The 21,245-nt window shown below is 41.9% G+C and overlaps 1 protein-coding gene across 1 annotated transcript in view; it reads left to right on the top strand.

The window, feature by feature from the left end:
- The window catches only part of epg5 (ectopic P-granules autophagy protein 5 homolog (C. elegans)), a 193,279-nt gene that overhangs the window by 119,250 nt on the left and 52,784 nt on the right, over positions 1-21,245 (top strand). The window contains exons 27-30 of the mRNA XM_078550485.1: positions 3,302-3,467; positions 8,367-8,509; positions 12,031-12,187; positions 20,473-20,667. Of these exons, the coding sequence (XP_078406611.1) occupies positions 3,302-3,467; positions 8,367-8,509; positions 12,031-12,187; positions 20,473-20,667 (661 nt within the window). The remainder of the gene's footprint in view (positions 1-3,301; positions 3,468-8,366; positions 8,510-12,030; positions 12,188-20,472; positions 20,668-21,245) is intronic.

The following is a 21,245-nucleotide window of genomic DNA, read 5'->3' as shown; positions in this document are numbered from 1 at the left end:
CCCTACTCTATATTTTACCACTCTTATTATTTACATGCTTATAGAAGACTTTGGGATCCCCTTTTATGTTCATTGCCAGCCTCTTTTCATGCTCCCTTCTTGCTTTTCCTATTAGTTTCTTAGCTTCCCCTCTGGCCTTTCTATGTTCAGCCTGATTCTCCATTGTATTTTCTACCTGACATCTGTCATACGCTCACTTCTTCCTTTTCATCTTTACCTCGATCTCTCTCGTCATCCAGGGTGCTCTGGATTTATTTGCCCTACAGTTCCCTTTCAAGGGAATATACCTTTACATTGCCTGCAATACTTTTTCTTTCAAGGTGGCCCATTGTTCAGCTACCGTCTTTTCTGCCAACACTTAATTCCAACTCACTCGATTCAGATGCATTCCCATTCTATTGAAGTTGGCTTTCCCCCAATTAATTATCCCTGCTCTAGATTGTTCTCTGTCCTTTTCCATGATTAACCTAAACCTTATGATACAATGGTCACTGTACCCTAGAGGCTCTCCCACTGATATTTGATCCACTTGGGCCAACTCATTCCCCGGAACCAGGTCCAAAATTGCATGTCCTCTCGTTGGACTGGAAACACACTGCTGCAGAAAATTAACTTGAACATATACCAAGCATTCTCGCCCCTTTTGTTCTTTTGTACTATTCCTATCCCAGTCTATATTTGGATAATTGAAACCCCATTATGATTACTCTATAACTCTTGCACCTCTCCGTAATTTCTTTGCAAATTTGTTTCTCCAAATCTCTTCCACTAGTTGGTAGTCTATATACTGCACCAATCAATGTTATTACGCCTTTCCCATTCCTTACCTCTAGCCAGAGAGATTCTGCCCTTGAGCCCTCTGGAACATCCTCTCTATCCAATACTGTAATGCCTTCTTTAACCAATATTGCCATTACACCCCCGCCCCAGCCCCCCACTTTTTTCCCTTTCCTGTGTCTCCTAAACATCTTGTACCCTAGAATATTTACCGCCCAGTCCTGCCCTTCTTCGAGCCAGGTCTCTGTTATAGCAATAATATCATAATTCCATTTGTCAACCTGTGCCTACAGTTCACCAAACTTATTAATCACACTCCATGCAATCACATACATGTACATTAGCCTTGATTTAGGTTTTTTTACTTTCCCGCTTATTCTGACCCCATCTAATGACATACTGTTGCCTACTCTAATTCTGTCAAACTCTCCAAGCATTCTATCTGCCTTGATGCAACTCTCTGATATATCCTCGTTATCAGTTGATACATCACTACTTCCCACTGCCAGTTTTTCTCCTCTGCACACTGAATTTCCCCTCAGGCTCCCATCCCTCTGCCAATCTAGTTTAAATCCTCACCAACAGCACTAGCAAACCACCCCGCGTGGACACTAGTCCCAGTCCTGTTAAAGTGTAACCCGTCCTTGTACAGGTCCCACCTGCCCCAGAGCCAATCCCAATGACTCAGAGATCTAAAGCCCTCACTCCTACTCCATTGGTAGATTCTGAAAGTTTTTTTTAATTGAGATAAATTTGACAATAAACCGTTGCTTTGGATTGGAAACTGTCACTCTGCTATTTAAGAAAGCTGAGAGACGAAATTGTAGATCAGTTAGCCCAACATTTTTTTTGGTAAATTACTAGCGTATAATTAAGGGTAGTGTAACTGAACACCTTTAAGAATGTTCAGTTGATCAGAGGGAGCCAGCTTGGATTTGTAAAGGGTAGGTCATGCCTGATCAAACTGATATTTTTTTTTTTTGAAGAGGTGACTAAAGTAGTGAACAGGTAAATGGCTATGGATGTTATTTACATGAACTAGGCATTCAATAAAGTCTCTCAAATAAAAGGTTGTTAGCTAAAGTTGAAGCTCATAGAATTGAAGGCAAATTATTGACCTGCCCGAGAGATTGGCCGAGCGGAAGCAGATAGTGAGTCAGTATAATGGTAGGTACTTTCTGGCAAGATATGACTAGTGACATCCATTGAGATCTGTGTTGGGGCCTCAATGATTAACAGTATTTATTAACAACTTAGCTGATGGGATAGAAAGCTTCATATCCAAGTTTACTGATGACACAAAGATGGTGGTATTGTAAGCAGTGTAAATGGAAGGGTAAAATTACAAACAGATATTGACAGATTATGTGAAAGGCCAAAACCATGCCAAATGGATTTCAATATAAGCAAGTGCAAGATCATCCACTTTGCATCTTAAAAATCTAGATCAGAATGCTTTTTAAATGGTGAAAAGCTAGTAAGCCCAAACAGAGTTGTACTTAAATCACTAAAATGTTATGAGAAGGAACAAAAAATAATCAAAAGGCTAAAAGAATGCTGGTCTTGATATCTAGAGGACTAGAGTACACCAGGTTAGAATTCATGCTGCAGTCATACAAGCCCTGGTTAGACTACCACAACTGCAGTACTGGGCACCACACTTTTTAAGAAGGATATATTAGCCTGGAAGGAGTGCAGCATTAATTTACTAGAATGATATCTGGATTCCAAGCGTTAAGTCACAATGAAAGATTACAGAAACTACGGTTGTATTCTAGGACCAGAAAACAGCCTAAAAGCTAAAGCCAGGCCTTTCAGGAGTGAAGTTAGGAAACGCTTCTACACAGAGTGGTAGAAGTTTGAGCTCCCTTTTCCAATTGGCAGTCCATTCTGGGTCAATTGTCAGTTCTAAATCTGAAATTGAAAGATTTCTGCTAACCACAGATATTAAGGGATATAGGGCAAAGGGGGGTATATGGAGTTAGGCCTCAGATCAGCCATGATCTCATTAAATGGCAGAACAAGCCCAAGGGGCTAAATGATCTACTTCAGTCCTATGTTGTTCAAATTGATAGTGAAAAGAACACTTCAGTGATGATATCAAAAAGGTACATTATTATGGCACATATGGAGCAGTTGAAAAATATCTAAGGATTCTACCACCTTAAGAGTTCTGTATCTGTGCGCATCTTGAAGGGACGCGTTTTCAAGTGGTGGCTCAAACCACATTACAAAATATCTGGGAACATGTGATTTATAAACAATGACAGATTGGTTTATAACTCACCAGGGTGATTGTTTCTGATATTTCATACTGTTCTCTCCTTGATGTATATATTAAACTATAATTCCATCTTTTGGCATAATACTCCCAACACTGGCCACATTTTCTCACTTATTTGTGCTATTTATTTTTTAACCATGAATTTGTTGTATGTAAAGACAAGACAACATATTGTTAGAAGTGACTTAAGGTGTTTCATGAATCATGGAGAGAAGCAGAATAACCTTTTTCGTTCTTCAGAATTTCAGCCCAATGGGAGTCCCAGCAAATAGCGCTAGATAGTGAGCTTTTGGACACGCTACCGAAATTGTACAGCAATCGGGAGGAGCAAATCACAATGAAACTAGAATGTCAAGGTAGCTCTTCAAATCATGTATGCCAAGGAGCAGCAAAAATCTCTGTAAAGGTTGGTAATTATTTCCCCATGTATTTGCTACATAAAGCAACTAAAATGTAAAATTAAACATAGCTTGATAATTAATTCGATGCCTTAAGAACATTGAGAAAAATGGACCTAATTAATAATGGTGCAGTGAGTGGATAGAGTATCTTTTACTATCTTAGAAATCAGTGCACTGTTTCCTTGCACTCATCATTCTCAATTGCTATCACTTAAGACTGCTAAATCGACTGGGGATTTATAGTGACCTTTATAGTGGTAGTTGCATCATAGAAGACATTCAGCTGAAGGTGATGGGTTCATACAAAAAAACTTAAAATTATATAGTGCCTTTCTCATCCTCAGGACATCCCAAAGCACTTCATAACCAATTAAGTATCTTTGATGGGAATTTTACTGCTGTTAAGAAATAAATAATAAACAAACTTTTATATAGCGCCTTTCATTAGCTCCGGCTTCTCCAAAGCACCTTATAAAACAATGGTCCGGATCTTGAGGTCAGTGATGAAACAGAGGCGTTTTCCACTGACTACATGAACTACGATCCCACTCTAGCAGTAGGCTGCAGTGGGAACTTGCATTCCCAGCTGCTGCGTGAGTCCAAAGGTGAAGTCAGTGAAGAGGCCAAGCGATGCAGTGCATGCTCCATTTTGATGTCACGAGCTGGCACACCCTTTGAGGTCTGTGTTCAGCTCAATGATTGATAACTGTTTCTTAACTCTTATGGCACTATCAAGTAAGAAATTCCAACGTAGCAATGTATAAGTTTTAATTACAGCTCCGCCCCAGTCCATGTGGTGTAGGTACACGCACAGTGCTGTTAGGAAGGGAGTTCCAGGATTTTAACCCAGCAACGGTGAAGGAACAGCAATATATTTCCAAGTTAGGATGGTGAGTGACTTGGAAGGGAACTTCCAGGTGGTGGTGTTCCCATCTATCTGCTGCCCTTGTCCTTCTAGATGTTAGTGGTCATGGGTTTGGAAGGAGCTGTCAAAGGAGCCTTGGTGAATTCCAGCAGTGCATCTTGTAGATGGTGTACACTGCTGCTACTGTACGTTTGTGGTGGAGGGAGTGAGTGTTTGTGAATGTGGTGCCAATCAAGTGGACTGCTTTGTCCTGGATGGTGTCAAGCTTTTGAGTATTGTGGGAGCTGCACTCATCCAGGCAAGTGGAGAGTATTCCATCACACTCCTGACTCTTGCCTTGTGGATGATGGACAGGCTTTGGGGAGTCAGGAGGTGAGTTACTCGTCACATGATTCCTAGCCTCTAACCTGCTCTTGTAGCCACAGTATTTATATGACTAGTCCATTTAGTTTCTGGTCAGTGGTCACCCCACCCCCCCCAGGATGTTGATAGTGGGGAATTCAGTGATGGTAATGCCATTGAGCATCAAGGGGTGATGGTTGAATTCTCTCTTGTTGGAGATGGTCATTGCCTGACATTCCTTGGCGCGAATGTTCCTTGCCACTTGTCAACCCAAGCCTGGATATTGCCCAGGTCTTGCTGCATTTGGACATGGACTGCTTCAGTATCTGAGTCGTCGTGAATGGTGCTGAATATTGTGCAATCACCAGCGAACATCCCCACTTCTGACCTTATGATGGAAGGAAGGTCATTGATGAAGCAGCTGAAGATGGTTGGGCTGAGGAGACTACCCTGAGGAACTCCTGCAGTGATGTCCTGGAACTGAGATGACTGACCTCCAACAACCACAACCATCTTACATTGTGCTAGGTATGACTCCAACCAGTGGAGAGTTTTCCCCCTGATTCCCATTGACTCCAGTTTTGCTAGGGCTCCTTGATGCCACACTCTGTCAAATGCGGCCTTGGTGTCAAGGGCAGTCACTCTCACCTCACCTTGGGAGTTCAGCTCTTTTGTCCCTGTTTGAACCAAGGCTGTAATGAGGTCAGGAGCTGAGTGACCCTGGCAGAACCCAAACTGAGCGTCAGTGAGCAGGTTATTGCTAAGCAAGTGCTGCTTGATAGCACTGCTGATGACCCCTTTCATTACTTTACTGATGATGGAGAGTAGACTGATGGGGTGGTAATTGGTCGGGTTGGATTTGTCCTGCTTCTTGTGTACAGGACAAAACTGGGCAATTTTCCACACAGCCAGCTAAATGCCAGCGTTGTAGCTGTTCTGGAACAGCTTGCCTAGGGGATTGGCAAGTTTTGGAGCACAAGTACTATTGCCGGAATATTGTCAGGGCCCATAGCCCTTTGCAGTGTCCAGTGCCTTCAGCCGTTTCTTGATATCGCGTGGAGTGAATCAAATTGGCTGAAGACTGGCATCTATGATACTGGGGACCTCCGGAGGTGGCCGAGATGGATCATCCACTTGGCACTTCTGGCTGAAGATTGTAGCAAATGCTTCAGCCTTTTCTTTTGCACTGATGTGCTGGGCTCCTCCATCATTGAGTATGGGGATATTTGTGGAGCCTCCTCCTCCAGTGAGTTGTTTAATTGTCCACCACTATTCACGACTGGATGTGGCAGGACTGCAGAGCTTAGATCTAATCCGTTGGTTGTGGGATTCCTTAGCTCTGTCTATCACTGTTTGGCATGCAAGTAGTCCTGTGTTATAGCATCACCAGTTTGACATCTCATTTTTAGACATGCCTCGTACTGCTCCTGGCCTGCCCTCCTGCACTCTTCATTGAACCAGGGTTGATCCACTGGCTTGATGGTAATGGTAGAGTGGAGGATATGCCAGGCTATGAGGTTACAGATTGTGTTCGAGTACAATTCTGCTGCTGCTGATGGCCCACAGCACCTCACGGGTTCCCAGTCTTGAGCTGCTTGGACTGTTCGAAATCTACCCCATTTAGCATGGTGGTAGTGCCACACAACACAATGGAAGATATCCTCAATGTGAAGACAGGACTTCATCTCCACAATGAGTGACTGCGGTGGTCACTCCTACCGATACTGTCACGGACAGATGCATCTGCGGCAGGCAGGTTGGTGAGGATGAGGTCAAGTATTGACCTCTTGTTGGTCCCCTCACCACCTGCCGCAGACCCAGTCTAGCAGCTATGTCCTTCAACTCCCTCCTGACTGAATACCACTGTGCCGCCACCTCTGCTGGGCCTGTCCTGCCAGTGGGATAGGACATACCCAGGGATGGTGGCATCAGGAACATTATCTGTCAAGTATGATTGTGTGAGGATGACTATGTCAGGCTCTTGCTTAACTAGTCTGTGAGACAGCTCTCCCAATTTTGACACTAGCCCCCAGATGTTAGTAAGGAGGACTTTGCAGGGTTGACAGGGCTGAGATTGCTGTTGTCGATGCCGGGTGGTTCATCCGGTTTCATTCCTTTTTTGTGACTTTGTAACGGTTTGTCACAACTGAGTGACATGTAAGAGTCAACCACGTTGCTGTGGGTCTGGAGTCAAATGTAGGCCAGACCAGGTAAGGATGACAGATTTCCTTTCCCTAAAGGACATTAGTGAACCAGATGGGTTTTTACAACAATCGATAGTGGTTGTTTCATGGTTATCATTAGAATTTTGATTCCAGATTTCTATTGAATTCAAATTCCACCATCTGCTATGGTGGGATTCAAACCCAGGTCCCCAGAGCATTACCCTGGGTCCTTGGATTACTAGTTCAGAGACAATACCACTACGTCATCGCCTAGTTATATACCGCCTTTAATATAATAAAACATCCCAAGACACTTCACAGGAGCGCTATAAACAAAATTTGACATTGAGCCACTTGAGGGGATGTTAGGGCAAATTACTAAAAGCTTGGTCAAAGAAGTAGATTTTAAGGAGCATCTTACAGGAGGCAAAACGGTGGAGGTGGAGAGATTTGGGATGGGAATTCCCATGCTTAGGGCCTTGGCATTTGAGGGTGTGGCCACCAGTGGTGGAGCAATTAAAATTAAAATCGGATATCATCAAGAATTGGAGGAATGCAGTTATACGAAGGATTGTGGGGCTGAAGGAGACATCAGATGGAGAGGGTAGAGGCCAGGGAGAGATTTGAAAACAGAAAGACATCACTCATTAAGTATTTTAGAAATTTAATTACTGACGTAATGTCATTGCCCCAGTTAGAAGTTAAACACCACTGTCACCTTAATTTCAATAGTATTCAAAAAGAATAAGAATTAGCCAATTAGCCTGCCACTCCTTTATTATGAATGTTGTCACTGATTTGCTTGTTATAGTGTACAGTATATGTAGAAACTATATAAAGCTTTTTTGTTAATCAGTAGCCTGAATATGGTTGCCCTATTGCCAATTTTGTGTTAACTTTGTGGAGAAGTACATACCTGCAAAGCCTAGCCACTGTCAAGAATGCAAATGTAAAGTTCAAAACAAATTCATAGATTCGTTTAAATAAACTTTCAAACCCACTTCAAGACATCATACTAATTGATTAAACAATGATATGTGAAAAATATCGCTGCTAAAAAACACGTTAAATATCATTAGGTGACAGTACCAAAACCAGGGGTCATAAATATAAGCTTGTCACTAATAAATCTATTAAAGAATTCAAGTAAAGATTAGAGAGTGGTTAAAATGTGGAATATGCATGAAGTATTTGAAGTGAATAGCATAGACACATTTAAGGGAAAGCTAGATAAGTACATAAGAAAGAAAGGAATAGAAGGATATTCTGATAGGGTTAGATGACTTAAGGTGGGAGGAGGTATGTGTGAAGCATAAGCACTGGCAAAGATCATATGGACTAAATGGCCTGTTTTTGCTCTGTAAATTTTGTGTAATTAGAAATATTGAGATATTAACATCAACACAAGTATGTTTTCTGTATGAAATTAAAATTAAAAGTATATGCATATTTGGTAATGCATATTTCAGATGTATATATTTATCTAAATCATCTTGCTAAAATGAATCAATTAATTTCTGTTCAAATTTCAGTGTAAGGAATTATACAAGAATAATGCCATCAAACAACAGCTTGATGCTTTGATTAAAGACATTAAGCAGTTGCAAACCGATGTTGCCAAACCTCCCCCTCAAAATATTGCTGAAGCTGCTGTGCATGTGGAAAACTTTATCACGTAAGTTACTGAACCCAAAAAAGAAATATTGGTATGTTATTTTCTAGAAAATGTAATTCTGATACCAAGGAGAAAGTTAAATATTGTCTCATTTAGCCACCTGATGGAATGTGTAAGTACTTTCTGCAAGCACCATTCCTGTCTTAAGTCTTTCTTACACTTTTGTTCACATGGACAAATGTCAGTTTATTTTTTAATAAGGGCAAGGGGGTAAAGCTCTAATATGCGGCATCATTAATTGGTGGGATGTCATTTTGTGGTCAGAGTCCCCCACACCATTGAGTTGCTAGTAAAATGCCAGTCATAGTGATGACATTTATAATGTACCTACAGAAGTGCATTTATTTTAAACTTTTTACAGTTGCGTTGTTACAGTTTGATGTATCAACCGCTTTGTAACTATGCTACCTTGTTAGGCATTCCACACTACATGGCATCATTCTATCTACTGTCCCATCAATATTTTTGATTCCTACTTTGTGATTTTTCTGCAGTGCTGCTTGAAGTTTACTTTCTGATCCATTCTTGTCAACATCAAGTGCAGCATGCCCTGAAGCTATAGGAAAAGCTCCCTTTCCTCTGCCTCAATGTTTAATGTTTTGGACAATAACCTCCCTCCAAATCCACCCCCGCCCCCCCCCCCCCCCCTCTTCTCAAGACTTTGCTTTGGGTATAGGTCAACTTCTGGTACCTCATCCAATTGAACTTGATGGGTGCTAAGTCATTCCAACATAGGAAGTTTTTTGCCAAAACCAATCACACTTGCAGTTGCATTGACAGTAAAAAAGCAATCCTTCATTAGTATCTGGATCATCACTAAATCTAGGTGAACTGGCCCAAACAATACTGCATTTCCCCCTCCACAAGCAAATCATCCTACTGCACTAAGATTAGCCTTTAGAGCAAAACTAGTACCAAAATTCTCTTTGTGATTATAACCCACATTTTACAACCTCCCTTCATCTGCTTCAACACTAAATTCACTCTTGGATTCCTCCTTTTCTTCATTAAATGCTGTTCCATCCCTGGCAGCATAAGTCAGTTTCCACATGTATGATGACACCAACACCATCTACTTCATGACCAACAAGACAAATTCACAGGACAAAAACAGATCATTTAGTCTATATGATCAATGCCAGTGTTTATGCTTCACATATACCTCTTCCCACCTTAAGTCATCTAACCCTAACAGCATATCCTTCTATTCCTTTCTGTCTCATGTACTTATTTAGCTTTCCCTTAAATGTGTCTATGCTATTCACCTCAAATACATGAAAATGTGGCAGCATATTCCCCATTTAACCACTCTCTAGTCTTTACCTGAATTCTTTATTAGATTTATTAGTAACAAGCTTATATTTATGACTCTTAGTTTTGAACACTGCCACCTAATATTTAATGTGCTTGAATGAGCAAGATCTTCTTCCAATTTAGCATCAGCATGACTAAAGCCACCCTGGCCTAAGCTCTGAAATTTCCACTTCAAACCATCTACCCTCTAACTCTCTTTCCTCCTTTCTAAAGCTTCTTAAAAACTTAGCTCTGACCAAGCTTTTGGTCATCTGTCTTAATATCTCCTTACATGGCTTGGTGTCAAATTTTGTCTGAAAATGCTCTGTGAAGCACTCTGGAACATGTGTGTATGTTAGAGGTACTTTATAAATAAAAGTTGTTCTAATTAATCAACTGTTACGCTACCCAACACCATGATAGGGTTCTCCTTGGCCTCACCTTCCACCCCACCAATCTCCACATTCAACAACTCATCCTCTGCCATTTCTGCCACCTCCAGCATTATGTCACCACCTAACATAACTTTTCCTGCCCACCCCTTTTGACATTCCAGAGGAGCCATTCCCTCTATGACTCCCTGGTCCACTCCTCAGTCACCCCCCACACCCCCTCCCTTTCCTATGACACCTTTCCATGTAAGCACAGGAGGTACAACACCTGCAGTTTTACCTGCTGCCTCTCACAGTCCAAGACCTCAGACACTCCTCCTAGGTGAAACAGCAATTCACTTGTACTTTCAATTTAATATACTGTATTCACTGCTCACCATGTGGTCCCCTGTACATTTTTTTTATTCATCCATGGGATGTGGGCATCACTGGCTAGGCCAGCATTTATTGCCCATCCCTAGTTGCCCTTGAGAAGGTGGTGGTGAGCTGCCTTCTTGAACCGCTGCAGTCCATGTGGTTAGGTACACCCACAGTGTTGTTGGTGAGGGAGTTCCAGGATTTTGACCCAGCAACAGTGAAGGAACAATGATATATTTCCAAATCAGGATGGTGAGTGGCTTGGAGGGGAACTTCCAGGTGGTGATGTTCCCATCTATCTGCTGCCCCTGCCCTTCTAGATGGTAGTGATCATGGGTTTGGAAGGTGGTGTCTAAGGAAGCTTGGTGAGTTCCTGCAGTGCATCTTGTAGATGGTATGCACTGCTACTACTGTGCGTCAGGAGGAAGTGAATGTTTGTGAATGGGGTGCCAATCAAGAGGGCTGCTTTGTCCTGGATGGTGTCAAGCTGCTTGAGTGTTGTTGGAGCTGCATTCATCCAGGCAAGTGGATAGTATTCCATCACACTCCTGACTTGTGCCTTGTTGATGATGGACAGACTTGAGGAGTCAGGAGGTGAGTTACTCGCTGCAGGATTCTTAGCCTCTAACCTGCTCTTGTAGCCACAATGGCTATGGCTAGTCCAGTTCAGTTTCTGGGGAGACCAAATGCAGACTGGGTGACCACTTTGTAGAACACCTCCATTTAGTCTGCAAGCATGACCCTGAACTACCAGTTGCCTGTCATTTTTAATCCTCCACCTTGCTCCCAATCTGACCTTTCTATCCTTGGCCTGCTATAGTGTTCCAGTGAAACTCGATACAAGCACATGGAACAGCACCTCATCGTTTGACTGGGCACCTTACAGCCTGTTTTGCCATTTTCTCTTTCCTTTACTTCACATTCAGACATCAGCTATGCTGCCATTCACACCTCTAGACATATCTTTTGTTTCTTTACTTGTCCCTTTTGGCCTTGCACTATGAAATCTCTTGTCATTTAATGTTTCCTGCCCTCCATCCTATCACAGATCTTCCTTTTTGCTCTTCTCTCCCCACTCACCTCATTTCACTTTCTCAAACCTATTACGTTTTTTCCCAGTTCTGATGAAAGGTCACAGGAATGACACACTTGAGTATTTCTAGCATTTTTTATTTTTATATCAGATTTCCAGCATCTGCAACATTTTGCTTTTATTCAAATTAACTATAATATTTTCACCTCCCATTTCATTTGTTTAGTGATATTCCTACGTATTTGCACCCTTCTTAATGGTTTACCAATTAGTGGAGACAACTTTTATTACATACATATATATAATTTTATACATATGTGTCCATCTATACATAGAGTGTGTGCGTGTGTAACACGTGTATATTCATGAGCATTGTTTTTGAGCTTTTGTTACCAGTCTCATTCTTGCTTGCTTACTTTCCTCATTCAAGTTATGATTATTTCCAGGGCCTTGGTAAATGCCTTCAAGCTGCATCATACAGAATCTTATCAGAAAGTGGGCATTGCCTTGTTCTATGAGATTGTGTCTTTTGTCTGTGATGAAACACAGCGGCATCCACCAACGAGGCAGTTCTTTACATCGTGTATTGAAATTCTTGGACAGGTATAACTGCTGTTTTCTTGTATGTTACAGATATCTAAAACAAATAAATACATAAAGTATAAATCCTTTGGGTACCATTTTGGTATATCTAAAAAATGCAATGTGTTTGAGATTTCATTTTATCCCCCATTTTATCCTGTGATTACTCACTCATAACTGAGCTGTAGTTCCAGAAGGCCAACTGTGTGTGAACCTAAAATATTAAATTCAGTTGACACTGTGACATTAAAGACAAGTCCAATTTTGCTGCCATCTTGGTGAAGCATGTATGAAATTCTTCTCTCAAATAATTTAGCAGTACAAAACAGTGAATCCCATTTTGTCCTTGCATCAACAGAGGCTGCAAGCTATTAATCAGGAATACAAGCCTTGGCTAATTTTATTTCCCACCCTAAAGGCCCTGAAGCCAAGTTGAAGTGCTCTTCCTTTTGGTCCAAATTCCTCCATTTTAACAGACACATTAAACCCTGGAAGCACCCCAAAAGCTTCACTGTGAAGCTGAAGAAACATCTAATACAGCCACTCGTGTGGAGTGTTGCACTCTATGGATACAAGAATTGGACTCTGAAGAAAGAGGATGAGAGGCAGATAACAGCTTATGAAATAAAAACAAAGTGCTGGAAATACTCAGCAGGTCTGGAGCATTTGTGGAGAGAGAAACAGAGTTAACTTTCGAGTCCAGTATAACTCTTCGGAACTGAAGAGAGGTAGGAAGGTGATGGGTTTAATGCTGCTGAAAGGGGGGAAGCAAGTGGAGCAAAAAAGATCAGGGATAGGTTAGAGGGAGAGGAGATTAAATGTCAAGATGTCATGGAACACAAGGCAAAGGGAGTGGTAATAGCATTCAAGACGCAAAGCATTGGTCCAGAGTAGATGTCAATAGCAGAATAAAGGTCAGCGCTGACTGAAAGCAAAACATGAGAACAAGAAACAGTTTGGCACTTAGGGGGACGGGGTGGAAGAATTCAGAATTGAGATAGAGTTCATGGTCTGAAGTTATTGAACTCAGTGTTGAGTCCAGAATGCTGTAAAGTGCCTAACCGAAAGATGAGGTGCTGTCCCTCCAGCTTGTGTTGGGCTTCTGGAACATTGTAGCAAGCCGAGGACAGAAATGTGAGCATGAGCACAGGATGGTGAATTGAGATGGAAAGCAACAGGAAAGTCGGATTCATGCTTGCTGACAGAGCGAAGGTGTTTCACAAAGCAGTCGCCCAGCCTGTGTTTGATCTCCTCAGTGTATAGGAGACTGCATTATGAGCACGAATACATGAGGATAAATTGAAAAAAGTGCAAGGAAAACACAGCTTCACCTGGAAGGAGTGTTTAGGGCTTTGGACAGGGAGGAGGTAAAGGGGCAGGTGTTACACCTCCTATGATTGCATGGGAAGGTGCCTTGGGAACAGGATGAGGTGTTGAGGTTGTTAGAGGAGCAGATCAAGGTGTCGTGGAGGCAATGGTCCCTTTGGAATGCTGACAGAGGAGGGGAGGAGGAGATGTATTTGGTGGTGACATCATCCTGGAGTCGGCTGAAATGGAAGAGGATAACTCTTTGAATGTGGAGGCTGGTGGGATGGAAAGTGAGGAAAAGGGGTACTCTATTGTGGTTCTGGGAGGAAGGGGAAGGGATGAGAGAAGTGCAGGAAATGGATGGGAGAAGGCTGCAGGCCCTGTTAACTACAGCAAGGGGAGGGGAGGTGAAATCCTCTGTTGAGGAGCAAGGAGGACATATCAAAGCACCGTTGTGGAAGTTATTATCATCTGAACAGATAAAATGGAGACAGGGAAACTGGGGGAATGGAATGGAGTCTTGACAGGAAGCAGGGTGTAAGGAGGTGTAGTCGAGGTAGCTATGGGAGTAGGTAGGCTTGTAATGAATATTGGTAGACAGTCTATCCCCAGAAATAGAGACAGAGTAATCAAGGAAAGGCAGGGAAATGTCAGAGATAGACCATGTGAAGGTGAGAGAGGGGTGGAAATTGGAAGCAAAATTGCTGAATTTTTCCAGGTTCAGACTGCAGTCATCAATGTACCAGAAAAAGGATTGTGGGAACTTACAGGCCAGTTAGCCTAACATCAGTTAGACCATAAGACATAGGAGCAGAAATTAGGCCATTCGGCCTATCGAGTCTGCTCCGCCACTCAATCATGGCTGATAACTTTCTCAACCCCATTCTCCTACCTTCTCCCCGTGACCTTTGATCCCCTTACCAATCAAGAACCTATCTATCTCGGTCTTAAATACACTCAATGACCTGGCCTCCACAGCCTTCTGTGGCAATGAATTCCATACATTCACCACTCTCTGGCTAAAGAAGTTTCTCCTCATCTCTGTTCTAAAAGGTCTTCCCTTTACTCTGAGGCTGTGCCCTCGGGTCCTAGTCTCTCCTACTAATGGAAACATCTTCCCCACATCCACTCTATCCAGGCCTTTCAGTATTCTGTAAGTTTCAATCAGATCCCCCCTCATCCTTCTAAACTCCATCGAGTATAGACCCAGAGTCCTCAAACGTTCCTCATATGTTAAGCCTTTCATTCCTGGGATCATTCTCGCGAACCTCCTCTGGACCCTCTCCAGGGCCAGCACATCCTCCCTGAGATACGGGGCCCAAAATTGCTCACAATATTCTAAATGTGGTCTGACCAGAGCCTTATAAAGCCTCAGCAGCACATCCCTGTTTTTATATTCTAGTCCTCTCAAAATAAATGCCAACATTGCATTTGCCTTCCTAACTACCGCGTCAACCTGCAAGTTAACCTTAAAAGAATCCTGGACTAGGACTCCCAAGTCCCTTTGCACTCCAGATTTCTGAATTCTCTCCCCATTTAGAAAATAGTTTATGCCTCTATTCTTCCTACCAAAGTGCATGACCTCACACTTCCCCATGTTGTATTCCATCTGCCACTTCTTTGCCCATTCTCCTAACCTGTCCAAATCCTTCTGCAGCCTCCCCGCCTCCTCAATACTACTTGTCCCTCCAGCTATCTTTGTATCATCTGCAAACTTAGCCAGGATGTCCTCAGTTCCTTCATCTAGATCATTAATGTACAAGGTGAAAAGTTGTGGTCCCAACACTGACCCCTGCGGAACTCCACTAGTCACCGGCTGCCATCCTGAAAAGGACCCCCTTATCCCCACTCTCTGCCTCCTGCCAGACAGCCAATCTTCTATCCATGCTAGTACCTTGCCTCTAACACCATGGGCTCTTATCTTACTGAGCAGCCTCCTGTGCGGCACCTTGTCAAAGGCCTTCTGGAAGTTCAAGTAGATAACATCCATTGGCTCTCCTTTGTCTAACCTATTCGTTACCTCCTCAAAGAATTCTAACAGATTTGTCAGGCATGACCTCCCCTTGATGAAACCATGCTGACTTTGCCCGATTTTACCATGAACTTCCAAGTATTCTGAAATCTCATCCTTAATAATGGACTCTAAAATCTTACCAACGACCGAGGTCAGGCTAATCGGCCTGTAATTTCCCGTCTTTTGCCTCACTCCCTTCTTAAACAGGGGGTTACATTAGCGATTTTCCAGTCCTCTGGGACCCTCCCTGACTCCAGTGATTCCTGAAAGATCACCACTAACGCCTCCACTATCTCTTCAGCTATCTCCTTCAGAACTCTGGGGTGTAATCCATCTGGTCCAGGTGATTTATCAACCTTCAGACCTTTCAGTCTTCCTAGCACCTTCTCCTTGGTAATGGCCACCATACTCACCTCTGCCCCCCGACTCTCTTGAACTTTGGGGATGTCACTCGTGTCTTCCACTGTGAAGACTGACGGAAAGTACCTATTCAGTTCCTCCGCCATTTCTTTGTTCCCCACTACTACTTCTCCAGCGTCATTTTCCAGCGGCCCAATGTCCACTTTTGCCTCTCTCTTACCCTTTATATATCTAAAAAAAACTCTTGCAGTCTTCTTTTATATTACTGGCTAGTTTACCCTCATATTTAATCTTCTCCCTCCTTATTTCTTTTTTAGTTGTCCTCTGTTGGTCTTTGTAGGCTTCCCAATCCCTTGGTTTCCCATTGCTCTTCGCCGCATTGTATGCTTTCTCTTTAGCTTTTATGCTGTCCCTGACTGCCCTTGTCAGCCATGGTTGCCTCATCGTCCCTTTAGATGCTTCTTCTTCCTAGGGATGAATTTTTGCTGTGTCTCCCAAATTACTCCCAGAAACTCCTGCCATTGCTGTTCCACTGTCTTTCCTGCTAGGCTCATCTCTCAGTCAATTCTGGCCAGCTCCTCCGTCATGCCTCTGTAGTTGCCTTTATTTAACTGTAATACCGTTACATCTGATTCCAGCTTTTTCCTCTCAAATTGCAGGGTAAATTCTATCATATTATGGTCACTTCCTCCTAAGGGTTCCTTCACCTTAAGCTCCCTTATCAAATCTGCCTCATTACACATCACTAAATCTAGAATTGCCTGTTCCCTAGTGGGCTCCACCACAAGCTGCTCCAAAAAGCCATCTCGTAGACATTCCACAAATTCCTTTTCTTGGGATCCACTACCAACCTGATTTTCCCAGTCTACCTTCATATTGAAATCCCCATGATCACTGTAACCTTGCCTTTCTTACACACCTTTTCTATCTCCTGGTGTATCTTGTGCCCCACATCCTGACTACTGTTCGGAGGCCTGTACATAACTCCCATTATGGTTTTTTTACCTTTGCAGTTGCTCAACTCTACCCACACAGATTCTACATCATCTGACCCTACCTCATTTCTTGCTATCGATTTAATTTCATTTCTTACTAACAAAGCAACCCCACCCCCTCTGCCAAGCTGCCTGTCTTTTCGATAGGATGTATATCCTTGGATATTTAGCTCCCAGTCCTGATCCCCTTGCAGCCATGTCTCCGTGATGCCCACCACATCATACCTGCCAATTTCAATCTGCGCCACAAGCTCATTTACCTTATTTCGTATACTGTATGCATTCAGATACAACACCTTCAGTCCTGTATTTCCCTTCCCCTTTCTCATTGTCGTCCCTTTATCTGATGTGCTTGAAGTTAGATTCCTAGCCCTTTGCAAACGCTCTGTCCTATTTTGTGTTCTGGAGACTTTAATAGCCTCTCCTGGGCTCTCCTTTCTTTTCAGTTTTTTTTTCAGTTATTGGGGAAATGTTGGAATCTATTATTAAGGAAGTCTTGACAATGGATTTAGAAAAGCATAGTATGATTAGAACAAGTCAACATGGTTTTACTAAAGGGAAATCCTGTTTGACAAGTTCATTTGAGTTTTTTGAGGATGTAACTAGTAGGGTAGATAAAGGAGAACCAGTAGATGTCATAAACCTGGATTTCCAAAAGGTGTTCAATAAGTTGCTATGCAAAAGGTTAATAGGCAAGATAAGGGATCATGTAGTCAGGGGGTAATATATTAGCATGGATAGGGGATTGGTTAACGAATAGAAAACAGAGTGTGCATAAATGGAGCATTTTCAAGTGGCAGGCAGTGGAGTGAAGTGCCGCAAGGATCAGCGCTGAGCCCTCAGCTATTTACAATCTATATTAATGACTTAGATGAAGAGCGGAGGGCAATGTATCTAAGTTTGCTGAAGATACCAAGCTAGGTGGAAAGGTAAGCTTTCCACCTAGGGGAGGACACGGGCTGCAAAGAGATATAGACAGGTTAAGTGAGTGGGCAACAAGATGGCAGATGGAGTATAATATAGGGAAATGTGAAGTTATTTTGATCATAAGAATAAAAAAGCAGAATATTTTTTAAAAGGTAAGTAAAAGCTTGTAAGTGTTGATGTTCAAAGGGACTTGGGTGTGCTTGTACAAGGAATGCAGAAAGTTAGCATGCAGCTGCAGCAAGCAATTAGGAAGGCAAATGGCACGATGACTTTTATTGCAAGGAGATTGGAGTATAAGAATAAAGAAGTCTTGGTACAGTTGTATAGGGTTTTGGTGAGACCGTATCTGGAGTAATGTGCGCAGTTTTGGCCTCCACATTTAAGAAAGGATATACTTGCATTGGAGGCGGTACAGTGAAGGTTCACTAAATTGGTCCCTGGGATGAGGGGATTGAGAGGCTGAGTAAATTGGACTTAAATTCTCTGGAGTTTAGAAGAATGAAAGGTGATCTCATTCAAACCTACAAAATTCTGAAGAGGGTTTGATAGGGTGGACACTGAGATATTGTTTCCGTTGGTTGGGGATTCTAAAACACGGAGGCACATTTTCAGGATAAGGGGCTGATCATTTAGGACTGAGATGAGGAGAAATTACTTAACTCAAAGGATTGTGAATCTTCGGAATTCTCTACTTCATAGGGTTGTGGATGCTCCATCGTTGAGTACAATAAAGGCTGGGATAGGCAGTTTTTTGCTCTCTCAGGTAAGTGGAGGTTATGGGGAGCAAGTGGGAAAATGGAGTTGAAGCCCAAGATCAGCCATGATCATACTGAATGGCTGAGCAGGCTTGATGGGCCATGTTCTGCACTCCTGTTCCTATTTCTTGTGTTCTTGTGAGGGTTCTGAGTAGGACTGAAACAAGGAATGTTCCACATACCCCACCAAAAGACAGGGCTCATGCGGGTACCCATACCCACACCTTTTATTTGGAGGACATGAGACATGTTAAAGGATAAATTGTTCAATGAGAGAATCAGCCAGGTGGAGGAGGGTGGTGATGGATGGGGATTCTACAGGCCTCTATACAAGGAAGAAGTGGAGAGCCCTCAGACTGTCCTGTTGGGGCCTCCACCCCTCAGATATCCAACATCGAAAGTATTTTGTTTTTCTAACAGCTTATGAAATGTAGAGAATGTATGGCGGAGGATATTCAGAATCAGTTGGTGATTAGAAAGACAAATAAGTGGGTTAGGTCAAGAGTAGAAGTTGAGGAATCAGAAGGGGTTGTTAAGTATAGTTTGAGAGAGAAAGATGGCCAAGTACGGACATTGAAAACAAGACCCGACCCGCTTTGTCTCAGCAACAATTGTAGGAGAAATTGAGAGTAAAAACAGAAGAGGAAGAAGAAAAATCAGATGGTTGGATAACATTAAGACTTGAAGCAGGAAGCTTGAAAGCCAGAGAAGAAGCAAGATGATGCCAACAGCCCTACTAGGACTGTGGTGACAATGGGCAAACAAACGATTAAACCCAATTAAAATAAACATGTTGATGCTTTATTAAAATAGTGGAGAAGGGAATTTGGCGTGAGAATGAACAGGATTCATAATTCAAAACAGGGACCAAATCAAGGGCAAAAACAAAAATAGCTGGAAAAACTCAGCAGGTCTGACAGCATCTGTGGAGAGGAACACAGTTAACGTTTCGAGTCCGTATGACTCGAGTCATACAGACTCGAAACATTAACTGTGTTCCTCTTCACAGATGCTGTCAGACCTGCTGAGTTTTTCCAGCTATTTTTGTTTTTGTTTCAGATTTCCAGCATCTGCAGTATTTTGCTTTTAACCAAATCAAGGGTGCTGTTTGGCGTAGCAGCACAGCATGAGGTAAATTAAATAATTGACAAATGTAAATTTTAAGGTTTCTGTAATGTCAATTTGATTTGCTATTTAGTGTAGACCAGAAAGGTAAAATATATTTTTTTCTTTTTGTTACGTTTGCAAACGCAATTGATGGATTTTCCATCAGATGGAACATTAAAGTGTTGAACATAAAAAGGAGGTGCAATCTATCATAACGGAAATTCCTCTGAAAGTTTCTCTTTGTAACTGCATCACTCATAGTGCACTCATAGCAAGTATGTCAAGTTATGTTATGTTATGCAAGTATTCTTACAGTAGTTTGTGGGTAAAACATCTAATAGCAATGTTATCATGTAAAGACTTAATACATTTTTTTTCTTCCATGGGATGTGAGCATCATTGGCAAGGCCAGCATTTGTTGCTCATCACTAATTGCCCTTGATAATTTGTATCAAATTACTTTCTCACTATTTTAACAAAGATATTAGCCCATTTATATTACACAAGTTAGTGCCTATTTGCAAATTGAGGGGGAAATTTGGTGCAATCATTAAGTGTTTGGACAGTAGCATCACTAACAGTAATATCTCCCCTTTGAATTTTAACGAATACTAATGGCATCATCAATGTTTTGAATTAGTGAATTCAAAGTTACTTGAAATCTAACACTGAACATAACACATTGTTAGAATTTCTAATTTGTTCAACTGAACCGTTGCGCAGCTTTTTAATGCATATATTAAATTATATTTACTCCATAATTTGATTATTAAATCTTCACTTGGTACAATAAAAATTTCAACTTTTTAAATATTTAAATATTTTCTGTGATTTATTTAGGTTTTCCTTAGTTGTGCTAAAACTGAAAGCAAAACTGTGTTGAAAAAAGTTCTTCAGAATAGAAGACTATGCAACCTTTTGTCACCATATTTCACTCCAAATATATCTCCAGATGAATTTGTCAGTCTTTATGAGGAAGTTGTCAAGGTCCTCCACGCGGATAGTGGGGATGTCATCTTCATGTTATTAACAAAGGTAAAATTGTTTTTTAAAAACTGTAGAAATATGACTAGTTTCAATCTCGTTGCCCTTGTTAATTATCTAACCATTTTGTATTTGCCTTTTCACTGAATCAAAACTTGTTTCAAAGCTGAAGAATTCAAAGTCAGTGGTATGGTGCAACTTTGTCTGCTTTCTTTTAGCTGCCATAGCTAAATTTCATATGTTTTGTTTTTGGGATGTAGGTGACACTGGCAGGATTGCATTTATTGCCTATTCCTAACTGTTTTTAGGATGTTGTGGGCCTTCTTGAAATACTGCGGTCCTATGGTGATTGCGCTCCCTATTTGGTACAGAATTCTGGGATATTTACTCAGCACATTGAAAGTGATTGTGTTCTCAGGATATTGCTGTTCGTGTCCTCATCAGTACTAAGAGTCACAGGAGAGGAAGATACTATCGCAAAAACCTTGATGAGTTGCTGCAATGCATATTGTAGATTGATAGTACATACTACAGTCACAGTACAACAGTGATGGAGGGGGTAGATATTGAACTCAGTGGCAGGGTCATTGTTCATGCGAAGTGTTCTAACCTGAATGATATTGAATTTG

This window comes from Cetorhinus maximus, chromosome 1, assembly GCF_964194155.1.
Source record: "Cetorhinus maximus chromosome 1, sCetMax3.hap1.1, whole genome shotgun sequence".
Lineage (NCBI taxonomy): Eukaryota > Metazoa > Chordata > Chondrichthyes > Lamniformes > Cetorhinidae > Cetorhinus > Cetorhinus maximus.
The sequence above is the reverse complement of the archived record's forward strand: the minus strand, read 5'-3'. Positions and strand labels throughout refer to the sequence as shown.